Source organism: Mirounga angustirostris, unplaced genomic scaffold (assembly GCF_029215605.1).
Source record: "Mirounga angustirostris isolate CCGP_5_RB_7025 unplaced genomic scaffold, mMirAng1.0.hap1 SCAF_4, whole genome shotgun sequence".
Lineage (NCBI taxonomy): Eukaryota > Metazoa > Chordata > Mammalia > Carnivora > Phocidae > Mirounga > Mirounga angustirostris.
In genome coordinates, this window is record NW_026991712.1 from 113,873,710 (window position 1) to 113,892,914 (window position 19,205).

Below are 19,205 nucleotides of genomic sequence, written 5' to 3' on the forward strand. Positions count from 1 at the left end.
CTCTATATAATTTCAATTCTTTTAAATTTAAGTTTCATGACCCAGGATATATGGTGTCTTGATGAATGTTCCATGGGTGCTTAAAAAAAAGTGCATTCTATTGTTGGTTATAAACTGGTAATATCTATTCACACTCCCCCATAGCAGCATATGAGTTCCCACTGATCCTCTCCAACATTGGACAATGCTAGAGACATCATTTGTGCTAATTTGTTGGGTAAAAATTGGTATTTTCTATGGCCTCAAATTTTCATTTGTCACACAAGGTTGAGCATCTTTTCATGTTTATTATATGAATTTCCTCTTAAGTGAAATGTCTGTGTATGGCAGAGAATTACCAATATTTATGTGTTGCTCTGAATTTTCTAGACCTGCAGTCAGGTGTATGGCCACATGGGTTCTGGCCAGAGGGATATGAGTGCAAGAAGTCTAACTCTCTACCAAGTCTGGCCCTTAACAACACCCATGTGATCCTATCTTACTCTGCTGCATCAATTTTAGAGACCATATGTTCCAGGTGGCATAATTACAAGAAGGAATAGGGCCTCTCAAATGACTGTACTTTCCATGAAAATGGAATATCTCTTATACATTTCTTTTAGGGGAGAACATTTTGTGGTAAACCTTCATTTATTTCATCCTTATTTTAATAGTTTTACTGGGTACAGAATTCCAACCTGATAATTTTTTTATTTAATCAAAGACTAGTGGATAAACATAAATTCAGCACAATTACGTCAGATCACTCTTCATACTGTATACACACAAACCAATGAATATAATCTGAAAGAAACCTGCAATCAGCAGTGAAATGTATAGCTTTTCCTTCCCTCACAAAAGAAAAAATCTAACCAAATTTAGAATTTCATCAACACACACTCTCCTGTGACAAACAGTTCAGACATAAGAGAATGCAAAAAACTAGATGCTTTGTTAAAGAAAATAGAAGCAGCCATACATTGTTATTGAAAACTATGCCCGAAGGGGATGTGCTACAGAAAAAAGCTATATATACATACATACAAAAAAGCTATATATACATACACAGTAAGAAAATAAACTTCACGATTAACACATGAATGTTTAATACTGGAGAAATCATAGTTCTCCAAAATTTCTCCACACTTCAAGCTGACAGTTATTTTTCTGTCAAAATTTTGAAGATCTAATTCCACTCTTCCTGGTGGTCACTGTTGCTGGTAACTCATTTGGTGATAACTCCATTTCTCTGACTGCAAAATCTTCTTTGCTTATGGTATTGTTCAAGCCACTGAAAAATGTCTCAGGTATGGATTTCTTTTTATCTTACTTAGTAAGTTGTACTTAAGGTCAGGGATTGACATACTCTTAGTAAGAGATCAGATAGTAGATAGATAATTTTAGGCTTTGAGGGCTGCATAGACTTCTGTTGTACCTACTGAACTCTGCCATCATAGCACGTAAGCAGCCATACAGTGTATAAAAGCTCACAATAAAACTTAAAAACAAGCAAGCTGGATTTGCCCTGTGGGCTGTATTCTGTCAATTCCTGCTCTAGGTCTCTTTTCCTTCTTGTCTGTGCTGTGTCCTGGTGGTTATTTGTACATATTTTCTAGCTCACTGATTTTCTCTTTATCTGTGTTTGTTTTAATCGAGTTTTTTTAGATTAACACTTTCCTTCCTGGAAGTCTCACTTTTTCCAAATCTGCTCATTTTCCTCCAAAAGTCTTATTTCCTTAGACATTTTACAATAGGTAGTCTACTTCAGTCCTGGGAAGAGGGTGATGAAGTATTATTTTCTGTGTGTTGTTCATTGTTTATGCTAATCTCACTCATTGTGGCTTGATTTTTTTGTATCATCCATCTTTGATAGCTAATTTCCTGACCTTAATTTGTGGTGATCCTGCTTATGCCTCTAGCCAACCTGGGACCACTTCAGCCTCTTGAAGACCTTCAACACTGGCCCATGGCACAATTAGCAATAACACTGCTAGCATCTGAGCTCAAGAAAGCCCCACCATCTGTTGCTTACTGCTCTCCTCCCAACTACATGTGTGTGTGTGTGTGCGTGCATGTGTGTGCGGTGTTCCCAAGAGAGCTTCTTCTGCCTTGGAGACTGGCAATGCCTTAAAAAATGGGTCCCATGCAGGATTTATTTGTAATACTAGAAACAAAATTGGTAGGTCTCTAAATTTAATTCTAATCTAATCCCAATCAAAATTCTAATGTTCAATTTCACTCAACTTCTAAAAATTGGATAAAGTGATTATGAATTTCGGGCGCCTGGGTGGCTCAATTGGTTGAGCGACTGCCTTCGGCTCAGGTCATGATCCTGGAGTCCCAGGATCAAGTCCCACATCGGGCTCCCTGCTCGGCAGGGAGTCTGCTTCTCCCTCTGACCCTCCCCCCTCTCATGTGCTCTCTCTCATTCTCTCTCACACAAATAAATAAATAAAATCTTTAAAAAAAAAAGTGATTATGAATTTCTTACAGAATGACAACTACTGCAATTCAGAGGTTCAATAAGTAGATTGTGGCAGTATAACTGAGAGTTCATTTAGAAAAAAAGAAATCTGGTTCCCTATCTCTTATAAAAATGTCTTTAATCCATCTGGAATCTTAGTATAAAAATTAATTATCTGGATTTTAAGTGCAAAATAAAGACTGTTTTACCATCTTAATGTGGGGAATACAATCCAAAACAAGGTAGAATAGCCAGACACTATAAAGGAAAATCCAGACATACAACTACATAAAATTTAAAATTTTAATGGAAAAAAGGCAATAAATCTCAAAAGACAAACAGTAGATTGTGAAAAAGTGTTTCTGAACCATCTAAAAAAAGGGGGGGGGGGACTTTGTACAAACTTATAAACCAAAAGAATTTCCAAAGGATATTGGTTACTAGGCAAGTCACACGGCTAACAGATATAAGATCAACCCCACTTGAAGTCCAGGAGAGAAAAAGTAAAGAAACGGATTATAATCTTTTCATTCAGATTAGCAAAGAAAATGAGGGCAGTAATATCCAATGCTGGTGAGGATAATGGTAAAGTGGTACTTTCAGACTCCTAGGAATGTGACCTGCTCTCAAGTTTTTTGGAAAAGTCATTTGGTACCTCCTATTAAAATAAAAATTACTCCCTTTGACTGTAACTTCTGACCCAGCAACCCTATTTTGGAAGCTCTACTCTTTAGAAATAGCAGCACAATTATGTAAGGCTATATACACAGTATATTTACTGCAGCTTTGTTCAGTAGAGAAAGACTGGAATTAACTGAATCAATAGGGGATTATATAAATCATGATACGTCTGTTCTAAGGAATGTTGTGCAGCCTTTTAAAGAAGAAATGAATCATGTAATGAGCACTGGGTATTACGTAAGACTAACGAATCACTGACCTCTACCTCTGAAACCAATAATACGTTATATACTAATTGAATTTAAATTAAAAAAATACAAAAAATGAATCCATCTATATCCATCTAAAGACCTAGACAGATGGTCCTGATGTATTAAGAAAAAGTCAATTGCCAGGGCGCCTGAGTGGCTCAGTTGGTTAAGCGACTGCCTTCGGCTCAGGTCATGATCCTGGAATCCCTGGATTGAGTCCCACATCGGGCTCCCTGCTCGGCGGGGAGTCTGCTTGTCCCTCTGACCCTCCTCCCTCTCATGTGCTCTCTCTCAAAAAAAAAAAAAAAAAAAATCATAAAAAAAACTCAATCGCCAAGTAACATGTATAAAGGATCATGTTTTTGTAAAAACAACCCCCTCAAAGTCCTGAAATGCCAATATGTGGATGAGCATAAAAAGACCGAAAAATAGGGGCACCTGGGTGGCTCAGTCAGTTAAGCATCTGCCTTTGGCTCAGGTCATGATCCCAGAGTCCTGGGATCTAGCCCATATTGGGCTCTCTGCTCAGCTGGGAGACTGCTTCTCCTTCTGCCTCTCTCTCATGAATAAATAAATAAAATCCTTTAAAAAGAAGATTGAAAAATATACAAGTTTTGATCTCTCAATAGTTGGGATAGGGAGGAGAGAAATTTTTCTTACTATACATTGGTAGTAAGATTTCTGGGCAGCATTACGGCTAACTTGAGTTTATGCTCATGAATTTGAAGTGAGACTGGTTATCCTGGTTGCATGTGTTTCTGCAACCACAAACAGCTTCATGGGTGCAGAGCAGGCAGTCAGATTTAATAAGGATTTGAGTTTTGTCAAGTGAATACAACAAAGAAAGGAGCAATGGAGTTGAGGGTATATGCAAGGGAGTGGTTATAAATAATAATGCACAACAAACTTGCATAAGGAAAGAGGCCATTAAGGGGAGAGGTACTATGAAGAGCACTAGGATTAATGGATTGTAAGGTTGTGGTGAGGCCTAATGATTGCTGGAGTCAAGGGCCTATCTGGAGAAAGCTAGAAAAAGATATGAGGAAGTAGTAAGAGCTTGCTTGAAATTGAGACTAAGGAAAGATTTTAGTTATTGGCAATGACAAGGAATGGCTAAAGTTGATTAGCTATTAAGATCATTAGCAGAGAGTTCAACTGACATTGACAAGTGTCAATTAGAAATAGTGAGAGACTAAAATCTCTGGGGAAGAAGGAGTGATCCAGGGATGGTAAATGAATAAGGGTGGTATAGTCTTATGATCATGAAAAACCTAAAGCTGGGGGTATTTAGGGAAGAAGTTGGGGGGTAGAGGGGAGGATAGCCTGCAAATGGCACCCCAAAGTTAAGAAAAACACTAGTGAAAAGAAAGAGGCACTAAATGAGAGCCTACAGCAGAGAGCCCAGGTTCAGTTAGTGATTCTCAAATTCTCAAGCTGGTATTAGAATCACCTGGAAGGAGTGTTCAACTAAAGATTGCTAAACCCTACATCAGAGTTTCTGATTCAGTAATTCTGAAGTCTGAGAATTTGCATTTCTAAAACCTTCTCAGATGATGCTGATGAAGCTGGTCCAGGGACCACACTTCCAGAACAACTCAAGAACAAAAAAAGGGAAAAAACAAACAATAAGTTTGATCACATAGGGAATGTTTTTGATGACCAATTAAGAATCCCAGAAAACACCATGAAAAAGTTTTAGAAGTTGGAGAGTAGTGAGAGATGTGGACAGAAAAGGGGTCCTCACAAAACCAGGCTTGAGTTGAAGGCAAATAAGTTACATGCAGTATTTCATGCATAAAATTAACAGAAGTAAACTCCACAAGAAGAAAAGCCAAAAAATCTTTTACCAAAAAAGAAAGCATAATATAGGAAGGATCACTTATAAATAGATATTTTCTCTGCTAAACTGACTTCAGCCAACCTACCAAAAAGTTTGTTGACTGAGCAAAGTTTAAATGTTAAGCTGGTTAAACAAAACATTGATAATCATAACACAGCTCTCTATCAGGGCTCCTCCAAATGTTAATAGGAAAACCTCAAGTAAGACATTATTCCTTAATATAAAAAGATGTTAATAAAGCTGAATTTTCTTTTTTCAGATGTAGCCAAAGCTCATTGATTCATCAATTTTATTAGTTGTTTAAAGGCAGCTGTTGAAAGATTTAATGTGTATTTGACAGAAGTAAATCCTTACTATTTTCATTCTCTCTTCAAAATGGAAAGTTTCCCACAGATCCTAAAAGTATTACATAATATTAAAAAGAACCAGAAAATATGAAATGTCTTAAATGAAACAAACACCCTGTAATGCCATCACCTAGAACTAACCACTATGTGCATCTGATGTATCATCCTAAAAATACATATATGCTAAAATATAGAGATAAATCTAATCTATGATGATCTTTTAGGAAAATAACAATGCAAACTACTTAGTATATACATACTAATTCCTTTCTTAAAAATAGCCATAGTTGAAGGGCGCCTGGGTGGCTCAGTCCATTAATCATCTGCCTTCTGGTCAGGTCATGCTCCCAGGGTCCTGGGATCAAGCCCCATATCAAGCCCCATATCGAGCCCCATATCAGGCTCCCTGCTCAGTGGGGAGCCTACTTCTCCCTCTGCCTCTTCCCTCTGGCTTGTGCTCTCTCTCTCTCTCAAATAAATAAATAAAATCTAAAAAAAAAAAAAAAAGAGCTATAGTTGAATGGGTATGACTACCACTTTAATTCTAGCTATGTTTCATGAAGGTTTCACCACCATTTCAGCCACTAGTTGATCATATTTTTAAAATGGCTGTCATGTAGCTATTTCAAAAAAATTATATTGATTATAAAAACACATGAAGTCAAGAAAACTTTTTCTCTTTCTCTCTATAATACACACTCACTTTGAATTTTTACTTTAGATGGTATTATAAAGGGGCCTGAATCATGTTACACTTCAAGAGTCCAAAATGTTAAAATATATGAAATGGATACACATGATTTATACATAATTGCAACTTGAGAATGATGAAACAAAAATAATTTACAGATTTAAAGACTACATAGTTAAATAAAAATGTAAACATTCAATGCTATCACATATGCATCTAAGAACTGTATAAGTTCCTATAGAAACTTACATCATAATATTTACTATTATTTTGCTCAAATTTAACATCATCCAAACCATAGGTAACATTCTCTTTAAACTAAATTTCAATATAAATTTTGCAAACAGAATCAGCAGAGAATCTTACATAACCTGACAGAAAAAAAACAAGTATTATTTGTTAGAGATTCTAAATATTTTAAGGCAGATAGGTATTTGTTTTAAAAGTTAAAAACTCAACAGGGGCTGTTTTTGATACACTTTTATATATATTTCATTTTTAAACAAGAAGGGGCTATCTCTTGGATTTTCACTGCTTAGACAGGGCCTATAATACATAGCAGACAATTATTTATAAAATGAATAGCATCTGGGAATTTATTCAATTCACATGAACATTTAGAGAAGACTTCAGATCCAAAATTATAAAATTTCCTGTAAATTATACCATTTAGAAAATGAACATATAGCTATTAAAAATATATGTGAAAATTGTTTAATCATTTTAGAGCAGTCAAAATACAATATAAGATTGGTATCTTGGTGTTTGAAAGCAATCATTTTACCATATGCATTTTAATCTTTTAGATCACTCATTTTAAGTTGATGGTTAATAAGTTTTAATCAAAGTTGTTTTCAAACATTGTCATAATGTCACTTTGAAGAGTCATATCAATGGTACCAGCCATCTGTAGAAAGAAGGAAAAAAAATTCAATGTTACTTTAAAAAAATTTATGCCTTCATTAGAACTGTATAAAAATGATCACAACATTTGGAACAGATTATATAACATGAACACAATTTATTTAACATAACGAGTTTATGTAATTTTCTATTTCTCTTCAAATACTGATTTTTGTTAAATTATTGTTCATGTGATAAATAAAACTTAAAACTTACAAGAACACTAAGAACAAGTTTAACTTCTCCAAATAAGAGAGAAAACTCTCAGTGTTGACAGAATATTAATACGGACATGAACTGAGATTATATTGTTTCATTTATCTCTACAACCAACATAACACTAGACACATAAAATTATTTTCTGAATGGTCCAGTATCTCTAACTATTTGAGGAAACTATAATATGTAACATTAAAGCTACAGGCTTTCCTGGATTCTGCCACTTACTGTGTAACCTAGGGCAAATTATTTAACCAAGTTTATTTTATATATAGGTATTTATGAAAATCAAACCAAATTGCATGTATAACACTCAGTACAACATTGTTCATTAAATGCTAAAAAGGCATTAAAAATAAGCTAAAGTAAACAAAAGTCTAATTAAGACAAAGGAAATAGGGGTGCCTGGGTGTCTCAGTTGGTTAAGCGTCTGCCTTCGGCTCAGGTCATGATCTCAGGGTCCTGGGATCAAGCCCCAAGTCGGGCTCCCTGCTCGGTGAGGAGTCTGCTTCTCCCTCTCCCTCTCTCTCTGCCCCTCCCGCCCCCCTGCTCACTCTCTTACCCTCTCAGATAAATAAATAAAATCTAAAATAAATAAATAAGGCAAAGGAAATAAATGTTTCTTATATTCTGAAGCCTTCTCTAAATGTTCATGTGATGGCATCCAAAATGACCCCAGCTATAATTTTTAAAAATGTTTTTTGCGGTACCTCAGTGGTGCGCAGTTGGTTAAGCATCCAACTCTTGGTTTAGCCTCAGGTCATGATCTCAGTGTTGTGAGATTGAACCCTACTTTGGGTTCCGCGCTGAGTGTGGAGTTGGCTTGGAATTCCCTCTCCTTCTCCCTCTGCTCCCCTCCTTGCTAAAATAAGTAAATCTTTAAAAATTGTTCATTTTTTTAAATCAGTAAATAGTAACAGCCCAGAGCTGTAGGTAAATGTGCCAATCTGCAACCAATTAGTTGACTTCCTGGATGAGAATCAGTATTCCCATTGGCTATGTGGGAGATGATTTGAAATTATGACTTATCTACCAAAAGGATATTAAAAAGTTAAGTGTGACTCTTGTAAGCTACAAATATTGCTTTAAATATGCCACAGAAATAAAAGGATAAATTCTTAAATCATAACCCAGGCTACTTTCCTAATGCCAACTCAGGATGCCAAATGTCTAGCCCAGAGAATTCCCCAAAGTTCTATTTTAACCCTCCAATATGAGAGTTGGATACACTGTCCTCATGTAAATATCATGTGATATATTCCTGTAAGTATCCAGACATACTGCAAAATCCTAATAATATGTAATGAAACTTGTTTTTATTTTAAAAGTACTTTATTTCAGACTGTCTTCCATCTTGACTAAAATCTGTATGTGTGGGATAATTATTGATATGGAACTGTTATTCTCTACACCAACTAACCTTTGATACCATGATTTACATAACTAACACTCCCTGCAGCTATCATCATAACCTAATATATATACCTCAACCATTCAAATTTAGGATTGAATACTTGGTCAAGGGAACTGGCATGAGGTGAATTCATGGAAGCTCTGCTAGGTGTCAAGTTATTATCTTTTTCGAGAATAGATCTATAAATTAGCAGCAACATAAGAGTTTGTGTTGTCAAAAATGATAGTAGGCAGATCCAAGATCAGGTTGTTTATTATCAAAGCTGCTAGATACAGTGTTAGTTACATTTCAGTGGATTCCAGGTCTAGACAAGTTCCAGAAAAGTGCTTAGGATATTAGAAATTATATTGGGTTACCTCACTGGGTTGTTAGGTAGCAAGTAAGTTGCTGAGAAATCACTTATGGGTGCCTGAAGTGAGGCCCTTGTGAGAACCAACAGGAAAAATTCCTAAGTCACTAGAGAAAATACTTCTAGCTAAGTACTAATGAAAAATTATGAGCTCCTAAAAAAATACAAGAAATATATAAAAAAGTTAAATTAAAATGTTTAAGTTTAGTTATTTAAACCTTTAGAAATTTCTGTAAGACCACATTGTTGTAAACTCTACCACATGTTACAACACTGCCAAATGCAGTTTATTTCTACCTTAGTATTACAAAATAAGAAGCTGACAAAACTTTTGTACATTATTCCTTAGTAAATTCATTTGTATTATAATCAATATACAGCCAAAGTCAATGGCTTTTTTCTTCTCAAACTACATTCCTGAATGTCCCATGAATTCCTGCATCTTTCCCAGGATCACAAAAATATCCAGGACCCAAGAAGGTAAAACTCAACATCTGGCATCAATGATTACCATATAAAGCAGCAGAAAAACATTTCCATAAAGAGACCAATCAATCAACTGAAACAACCTGGAGCTGACAGAGATCACAGAATTAGCAGAAGCCCACTGAAATAGGTTATAATTGTATTTCATTTGTTCAAAAACTTAATAGAAATACAAAAAACATTTTTAAAAGACTCAAATTGAACTTTTAAAGATGGCAGCTACAATGTCTTAGATGAAAAATACACTGGATGGAATTAACAGCAGATTAGACATTGAAGATTAGTGAATTGAAGTAAAATGAAAAGAAGAAAAAATTGTTTTATTATTTTATTTATTTATTTGAGAGAGAGAGCGAACATGAGCGAGCAGAGGGAGCAGAAGGAGAATGACAATCCCAAGCAGACTCCCTGCTGATTGCAGAGCCTAACACAGGGCTTGATCCCACAATCTGTGAGATCATGACCTTAGCCAAAATCACGAGGTTGGACACCTAACCAAGTGGGTCACCCAGGCACCCTGAGAAAAAAAATTTGTTTAAATTAAGAGCATCAGTGTGGGACAACTTCAAGTGACCTAATAAGTGATTGCTCAAAGGAGGAAAAGAGGAAAAAGAAAAAATATGAAGAAATAATGGCCAAAAATTTTCCAAGCTTGATGGAAACTATAAACACACATTTCCAATAATAAGCCCGACAAAGTACAAAAACAACAGACAAAAACCCAGTGATGAATAAAACTTAAAAGCAGCCAGACGAAAGGCATGTTTTATACAAAACAAAGATACCAAATTTCTTACTGTAAACAAAGCAAGCAAGAAGCTAGTGAAGAACATCTTTAAAGTACTGAAAGAAAAAACACTAACAATCTAGAATTCTACATCCAGTAAAAAGTATATTTAAAAAAATAAAGGCAAGGGCGCCTGGGTGGCTCAGTTGGTTAAGCGACTGCCTTCGGCTCAGGTCATGATCCTGGAGTCCCGGGATTGAGTCCCGCATCGGGCTCCCTGCTCGGCGGGGAGCCTGCTTCTCCCTCTGACCCTACCCCCTCTCATGTGCTCTCTGTCTCTCTCATTCTCTCTGTCTCAAATAAATAAATAAAATCTTTAAAAAAAAAAATAAAGGCAAGTTTAAAACACAAAAACCTGCACACAAGTGTTTACTGTAATTGCTGTAAGCTGGAAGCAACCAAGATGTCTATCAATAGGTGAATGGATAAACAGTCATACATCCATATACTGGGAGTATTTATTCAGACAAAAAGAAATGAGCTATCAAACTACAAAAAGACACAGAGGAACCTTAAATGCATATTACTAAAGTGAAAGAAACCAATCTGAAACAGCTATATATTGTATGATTCCAACTATATGACATTCTGGAAAAGGCAAAACTATGGAGATAATAAACAGACGAGTGGTTAGAAGGGATTAATAGGAGGTATACAGGGGACTTTTAAGAAAGGGAAATTATTCTGATGGCATTGTAATTGATTGATCTATGTCATTACATATTTGTCAAACCCATAAAAAGCACAACACAAAGAGTGAACCCTAAAGTAAACTATGGATTTTGCTTGATAGAAACTAAGGTTGACAGTGATGTTATCAATGTGGTGTCAATACTGGTTCATGGATGGTGGGATGCTGATAGTGTATAAGGTTATGCGTTGATGGGGGCATGGGAGGAGTATGTGGAACTCTTTGTATTTCGGGCTCAATTTTGCTGTGAATCTAAAATGTTCTAAAAGATAAAGTCTATTACTGATATACAAAATAAAGTTATTTTCAGATATACAAAAGCTGAAAGAATTCATCACCAACTGACCCACACTACAAGAAATGTTAAAAGTCCTTTAGGAGAAAGGAAAATTAATACCATTTGGAAATCTGGATCTAAATGAATGAAGAGTACTGGAAATGGTAACTACATAGGTAAATATAAAATTTTAATTTATTTAGAACTTTTTAAAAAAGATTTTATTTATTTGAGGGTGGGGGGAGTGAGAGCACAAGTAGGGGGGAAGGGCAGAGGGAGTGGGAGAAGAAGACTCCCCACTGAGCAGGGTGCCTAATGCAGGGCTTGATCCCAGGACCCCGGGATCATGACCTGAAGGCAGATGCTTAACCATCTGAGCCACCCAGGTGCCCCTAAAATTTTTAAAAAGATAATTTGACTACTTAAACATTAGCATGTAAGCTGGGAGGGGAGAAATGGAAGTACACCGCTGTAAGGTTATTCTACCAAATGCAAAGTGGTATAGCATTACTCACAGGAACACTGTGTTAAGCTAAAGTGTATATTACAAACCCTAAAGCAACCATCAAATAACAAAGTGTTACTGATAATAAGCCAATGAAGCAAATAAAATAGAATCATAAAAATACATGATTAGAAGAATGTAGGAAAAAAAGAGCTAACAAGAACAAACAGAAAAGAAATAAGATGTTGCACTTAAACTTAACCTATCAATAATCATATTGAATGTAGTCAGTCTAAAGACTTGTATAAAAGGCAGAGATTGGATTTAAAAAAACAAAAAAAGCAAGACCTCACCACGTTACCTATATGAAACTCACTTTAAATATCAAAATGCAGATAGGTTAAAAGTAAAAGGAGGAAAACATTTTTTACACCATGCCAATATAAGTCATACAAAAGGTGAAACGGATATGTTTCTGAGTAAATTTCAGAGTAAATAATATCATCAAGAATCAAGAAGATCATTTTGTAATGAAAAGGGGATTAATCAAGAGGACATAAAAATCCTAAATGTTTAGATATCTAACAATACACTTTCAAAATAGATGAAATAAAACTGACAGAATTACAAGGATAAAAAGACAAATTTACAACTATATAATCATAGATGGCAATGCCCCCTCTCAATATTTGATAGAATAAGCAGGCAGAACATCAGCAAGAATATAGACAGGAGTCTTGAACAACACTATCAACCAACTTGGCCTGTTTTTACTCAACAGCAGAATACACATTCTTCTCACGTGCACACAGAATATTTACCAACGTAGACCATAATGTGGACCATTAAAAAAGTCTTAATGAATTTAAGATGTTATATAGTTTTGACTACACTGGAATTCAATTAGAAATCACTAACAGAAATTACTAGCCAGAAAATTCCCAAATATTTGGAAACTAATATACTTCTAAATAATCCATGGATGAAAGAATCAATTCTAGTTTTTAAACATTATTTTCTGTATATCAAGACTCTTAAACATGTCAGTTTTTTTTCCTTTCCAATTTAAGATATAATTGACTTATAATACAAGTCAACTTCTTTACCTAGTGTTCAACTAAAACACCGACCTGGGATAGATGGCATAACTTTTGGCCACAATTTATCAATAGTTTATGGATTTTTCAAGAGTTAATAACAGTACGTGATAAACCACTCTACTTACGTGCCAATAATGTTCCTTTGTGTTTATTACTACGTGTAAATTCATTCCATCTTCACAACAGGTATTATTATTCCCACTTTACAGACAAGGAAATTGAGGCACAGAGAGGTTAAATAAATTGCCCAAGCCCAAAAGTCTAGTAAATGGCAGAACTAGGATTTGAACCTACATAGTCTAGTAGCTCCATGACCATACATTATGATTACACTCTGTGTCTCTAACTTACAAAATATTTTAGGCTCTGATTTTAGAATTCAATACTCACTAAAGATGTAAATCCAAAGTCACTGAAAACTACCCTGAATGTATCTTTGAACCTGTAGAAGACAATGCTCTGTTCAATCTTTCCTTAGATTTAATAAACTAATATTTACTTACTGCTTCTCTCCTCCTCCGCTCTTGCTCTTTCTCCCTCGCTAAATTACGGCCTTTGAGAAGCCAGAGTTTGTATTTATCTTGAGCTTCCGAAGACTGCTGATGTTCTTTCTGTTCTTCTCCAAGGTACTGGTTTTGTGTCTTATTTGAAAAAGATTCTTGAGTAAAGCCAAGGTCCCTTAAAGAAACAGTATAGCTCAAAGTAGGTTTCAAGTTCCTTAAAAGTTTTCATTACAAAGATATGTTAAATTACAAATATAAAGCAATGTTTTAGACCCCCTTTTTCATAGGTTATGATGTCAAATTTTGCAAAGGCAATCTATATTAACAAAGAGAATGTTATGGAAACTAACCAAGGTGTACTACTATATTCTTTCACACAGAATGGAAACAAGACATTTCTGGAAAATAATGATATCATTACGATTTAGTTATATTAGTATCTTTAATAGCTTAATCACTTGATAATTTCTATTCTCTTCAAAGTAGATGTTACTTGTCAGTTAAAAAATCAATAAAAATGTACTTTTTGCAATTGTAATTGGCTTTGTGTTCTACTAAATGGCTAAATCATGATCACTTGACAAAAAAGAAATATATTTAAAATTACATGTCTACCATAGGGAATGGAGATTGCTACACATAATCAATGCAAGCAGACATGAATGAATATTTGAATAAATAAAAGGAAGCTGAGGGGTGCCTAGCTCAGTCGGTTAAGCATCTGCCTTTAGCTTAGGTCATGATCCCAGGGTCCTGGGATCGAGCCCCGTATTGGGCTCCCTGCTCAGTGGGGAGTCTGCTTCTCCCTATGCCCCTCACCCTGTTCTTGTGTGTGCGTTCTCTCTCTCAAATAAATAAATAAAAATCTTTAAAAATAAAATAGAAATAAATAAAAGGAAATTGATCAATGAAAAAAAAAAAAAAAAAAAAGACTATCTCCCAGCCTCTAATCCAGTAAATTACAGACCTCTGATTTTCTTGACATATTTTTGGTTCCTTTGTATTCTGTTCCAGATGTTTCCGTATTAGTTCCTGTGTTCGAGCTTTTACTTCTTTTTCTATTGCTGCTTTTCTAAATTGGTTGAAGAGCTCATCTGAGGATTTCAGTACACCAGATGTTTTGACTGGTTTGCCTAAACTTTTCCAAGAGTCTGCATTCTTGATCTTTATATCCTAAAAAAATATTTGATTTAGTTTGTGTCTACAGATGTCAACCACATTTTGGAAGGAAAACAGTATTTTTTGATACAGTAATAGATCAAATTAAGATTCTAAGGCCTTCATATAATTTTATTAAATTATGAAAAATATGAAAATATGATAACAGATAAACTAAACTCATTAATCATCTAAGACCAAATTAAAATAGAATGCTTACCAATTATTTCAATTTAATGTACATATACAGTTGACCATTGAACAACATGGGGATTAGGGGTGCTGACACCTGCATAGTCAAAAGTCCATGTATAACTTCTGACTCCCTGAAAAAACTACTAACAGCCTACTGTTGACTGGAGGCCTTAACCAGTAACACTAGCAGTCGATTAACACATATTTTCTGTTATATGTATTATATACTGTATTCTTATAATAAAGTAAGCTAGAGAAGAGAAAACGTTCCTGAGAAAATTGTAATGAAGAGAAAATATATTTACAATGCTGTATTGTATCGAAAAAGCTGACTTATTATAAGTGGACCCAACAGTTCAAACCTGTGTTGTTCAAGGGTCAACTCTAACACAGAGTATGAGAATCTGCAAGGAATATAAAACTAAGTAAACCAGTCATGTAAGAAAAGATATTTATGGTCCCATACGAAAAATAAACCAAATATACAAATCATTAATAAGAGGCAAAGAAAGATAATGTCATAAGAATGGCACAGTATTTGTTGGGAACCCTCTGACATACCTTTGTCTTTCCTTTCTTAAAAAATTAACTGACTGTGACCACTCTTCTTAAATGAGTTCTATCATGATCTAGATCCATGCAACCCAATAGAAATATATGTAGTTTAAAATTTTCCAGTACAGAGGTGACTGGGTGGCTTGGTTGGTTGAGTGTTCAACTCTTGGGTTTCAGCTCAGGTCATGATCTCAGGGTCGTGGGATCGAGCCCTGAGTCAGGCTCTGTGCTCCCTGAGTCTGCTTGAGAGTCTCTCTCTCCCTGTGCCCCACCTCCCCTCCCCTGCACTCATGCGCACACACTCGCATGCACTCTCTCTCAAGTGAATAAATAAATCTTTAAAAAATAAAAAATAAAATTTTCCAGTACAGGGATTATATCTGGAAGAAGGCAGAGTAGGAGGATCCTAAGCTCACCTTGCCACATGGATACAAATAGATAACATACACATCAGTGTAAATAACCCAGAAAATGACCTCAAAGACTGGCAGAACAGACTCTACCCAGCTAAATATAGAGAAGAGGCCACAGTAGGGTAGGAAGGGCCAAGAGATGGTGGGGAACTAAACAGACCCATTGGACTCTCTGTGGGACTGTCTGTGGGAGGGAGGAATGCTGAGCATAGGCAGGGGAAAGAAACAGACACCCTAGGCACCAGGAAGATGAACCACAATATTTGGCTTTCAAAACCAGAGAGGCAGAATCTCATAAGTTCTTATAATCAGCAGGTCTTTAACACTTGGAACATTAAAACTCAGAGGTCTCTGTGGGAGAACTGGGAGAGTACAGTCCAAGTCCTTAAAGATGAGTACAACAAACAGCACTGTGGAGATACAGCAATAGAAGCACCAGTTTGAACACCTGGTGTGTGTATAAATATATATATATATATGGGAGGGAGATTTGTTTACTCATCACAGAGTGTGTGCTTGAGATGAGTTAGAGGGGCAGGAATCAATGACAGACTTTCCCAGGAACAAAGGAGTTGGTCTGTACCATTTCCCCTCCCCTCACCCCCAGCTTATTCACCAGAACCAGCATGACCACAACATTCTCCACATAACTTGCTAACACCCCTCACTCTGCCCCCATGCTTCTGCAAAGCTGCACCCTAAAACCCAGCTTGCCTTGATCCCAGTCCAGTGAACTTATGTGGCTCTTGCTGGCACCATGCCCTGCCTTGCATTCTCCTGTGTACCTGCCCCCTCCAATATGCCCTTGGCAGAAGACAATACAAAGTGATGCCACAAGCCTGGCAGGGTGCAAGCAGCCCTGACAGAGACCAGTACCACTCCAAAGTGACCACTACCCTGGGGAGAGGGGAAAATAAACACACACACACACACCAGTCCAACTGCAGCCCCAGCCATGGGCTGGGGCCAGACATCTAGTCTGGCTGCAGGACCCAACCACCAATGAAAGCTGGGCAAAACAAGAGAAATCACCCAGCAGTTCTATGCTACTGCCTCTATGGCAAATGCCTGGTCTGACTAAACTCAAACCTGAGGCAACCGAAGACTCGCTCACTAACAAACTGGAACCAAATCCTGCCTACAACAGGCAAAGTGAGCCATTGCAGATAACTGGACTGAAGGCAAATGTCACTTAGCCATAACTGTAGGCCCTATATAATGCATATAGGAGACACCCCTGAAATGCCAGTTTCTGGTGAACAGGGGACACTGCACTGCAGAGCACTACAGGACCTCTTTTTCAAAAGCCCATTACTTTCAAGTGAAGGAGATGTAGCTGACTTTCATAATACAAAGAAACAGACAGAATTAGACAAAATGAGAACAAAGAGGAATATGTCCCAAATGAAAGAACAGGACATAGGAAGAGACCTAAAATGAAACAGGTAAGTAATATGATTGATTGAGCATTTAAAGTATTGGTCATAAAGATACTCACTGGATTTCAGACAAGAGTGAAAGACCTCAGTGAAACCATTAAGAAAGAGAGAGAAAACTTAAAAAAAGGAACCAACCAGAGAAGAGGAACTCAGTAAGTGAAATTAAAAATAAACTAGAAGGAAGAAATAGTAGGCTAGGGGAATCAAAAGAACAGATCAGCAACCTGGAGGACAGAGTGATGGAAAACAATCAAGCTGAAAAGGAGAGAGACAAAAGAAAAAAAAAAATAGTAATAATAAAAGATGAAACGAGACTTAAGGAACTCAGCAATACCACCAAGCATAATAAAGAATAATAAAGAGACAGAGAAGTGGGGAGAAAATTTATTTGAAGAAATATAATTGAAGAAATAATAACTGAAAACTTCCCAAATATGGGGAAGGAACCAGAAATCCAGATCCAGGAGGCACAGGGAGCCCCCAACAAAATCAATCCAATGAGGTCCATACCAAGACACATAGTAATTAAAATTGCTTTTAAAAGCTTCAGGAGAAAAGAAAACATACAAGAGAAAACCCCATAAGGATATCAGCTAATTTTTCAGCAGAAACTATATAGTCAAGAAGAAAGTGGCATGATATATTTGACATGCTGAAAGAAAAAAAAATCTGCAATCAAGAATACTCTATCCAGCAAGCCTATCATTCAGAAAAAGGAGAGTTTCCCAAAGAAAAGTTAAAGGAATTCATCACCACTAAACCAGCCCTGTGAGAAATATTAAAAGGGACTCTTTTAGTGGAAGGAAGACTGTAAGTAGGAGTAAAAAAAATAGGAAGCACAAAAGCAGTCAAATTAAGTATAGCTATAAAAATCAGTCAAGGGATTCACAAAATAAAAGGATATAAGGTATGACACCATATACCTAAAACTTAGTGTTGTGGGGGGGGGGGTGGAGAGGAGTAAAGAACAGGTTCAGCCTAAAGGACCATCAACTTAATATACACTGCTATATGTATAAGATGTTATATACAAACCTCATAGTAATGAAAAGTTAAAAACCAGTGATAGATATGCAAAAAAATAAAGAGAAGAGAATCCAAGTCTATCCCTAAAGAAAGCCAGCAACCATGTGAGAAGAGAACAAGAAAAATCAGGAACAGGGAAGACCTACAAAAATAACCATAAGACAAGCAACAAAATGGCATTAAGGCCATACCTATCAATAATTACTTTGAATGAAAATGGACTAAATGCTCCAATCAAAAGACAAAGGGTGATGGAATGGATAAAGGAGCAAGACTCACCAATACGCTGTCTCCAAGAGATTAATTTCATACTAAAGACACATGCAGATTGAAAGTGAAAGGATGGAAAATCATTTATCATGCAAATGGAAGAGAAAGGAAAGTCAGGGGATCAATACTTGTATTGGACAAAACAAACTTTATTTTTTTTAATTTTTTAAAATTTAGTGTGGTATATTTCTTGCAATAGATTCCTATACAGCAGTGGTTCTCAAAATGTGATCCATGGAGCTCATGTTCTCTCTCTCTCTGTGTCTCAAATGAATAAATAAAATCTTTAAAAAAAAAAAAATGTGATCCATGGATCCTTAAAGGTCCTGAGACATTTTTAGGGGGTCCACAAGATCAAAACTGTTTCCATAATAATACTGAGACATTATTCACACCGTTTTCACTGTGTTGACATTTGCCCTCATGGTACAAAAGTAATGGTGGGTAAAACTGCTGGTCATGAAAACATCACAATTAGTTACCTCAAACTGTACAAATAGTCATTAGTCATCGTATTCTTTACTGCCACACATTTTCAGTGTGAAAAAAAATCCACTGTACTTAATATTCCTGTTGAAGCTATAGTTATTTCATTAAATGTCTACGCTGTAATGCCCCTCTTTTATTTTTTAATTTTTAATTTAAAATTTTTTTATTAACAAATAATGTATTATTTGTTTCAGGGGTACTGGTCTGGGATTCATCACTCCTACACAATACAC

At 35.9% G+C, this 19,205-nt stretch overlaps 1 protein-coding gene across 1 annotated transcript in view; it reads right to left on the reverse strand.

The window, feature by feature from the left end:
* Positions 1-7,091: 7,091 nt before the first annotated feature.
* Positions 7,092-19,205, reverse strand: part of BRDT (bromodomain testis associated) — a 68,193-nt gene continuing 56,079 nt past the window's right edge. Inside the window, exons 17-19 of the mRNA XM_045895391.1 lie at positions 14,395-14,600; positions 13,428-13,602; positions 7,092-7,160 (exon numbers count right to left, since the gene is read on the reverse strand). Coding sequence (XP_045751347.1) covers positions 7,092-7,160; positions 13,428-13,602; positions 14,395-14,600 — 450 coding nt within the window. The remainder of the gene's footprint in view (positions 7,161-13,427; positions 13,603-14,394; positions 14,601-19,205) is intronic.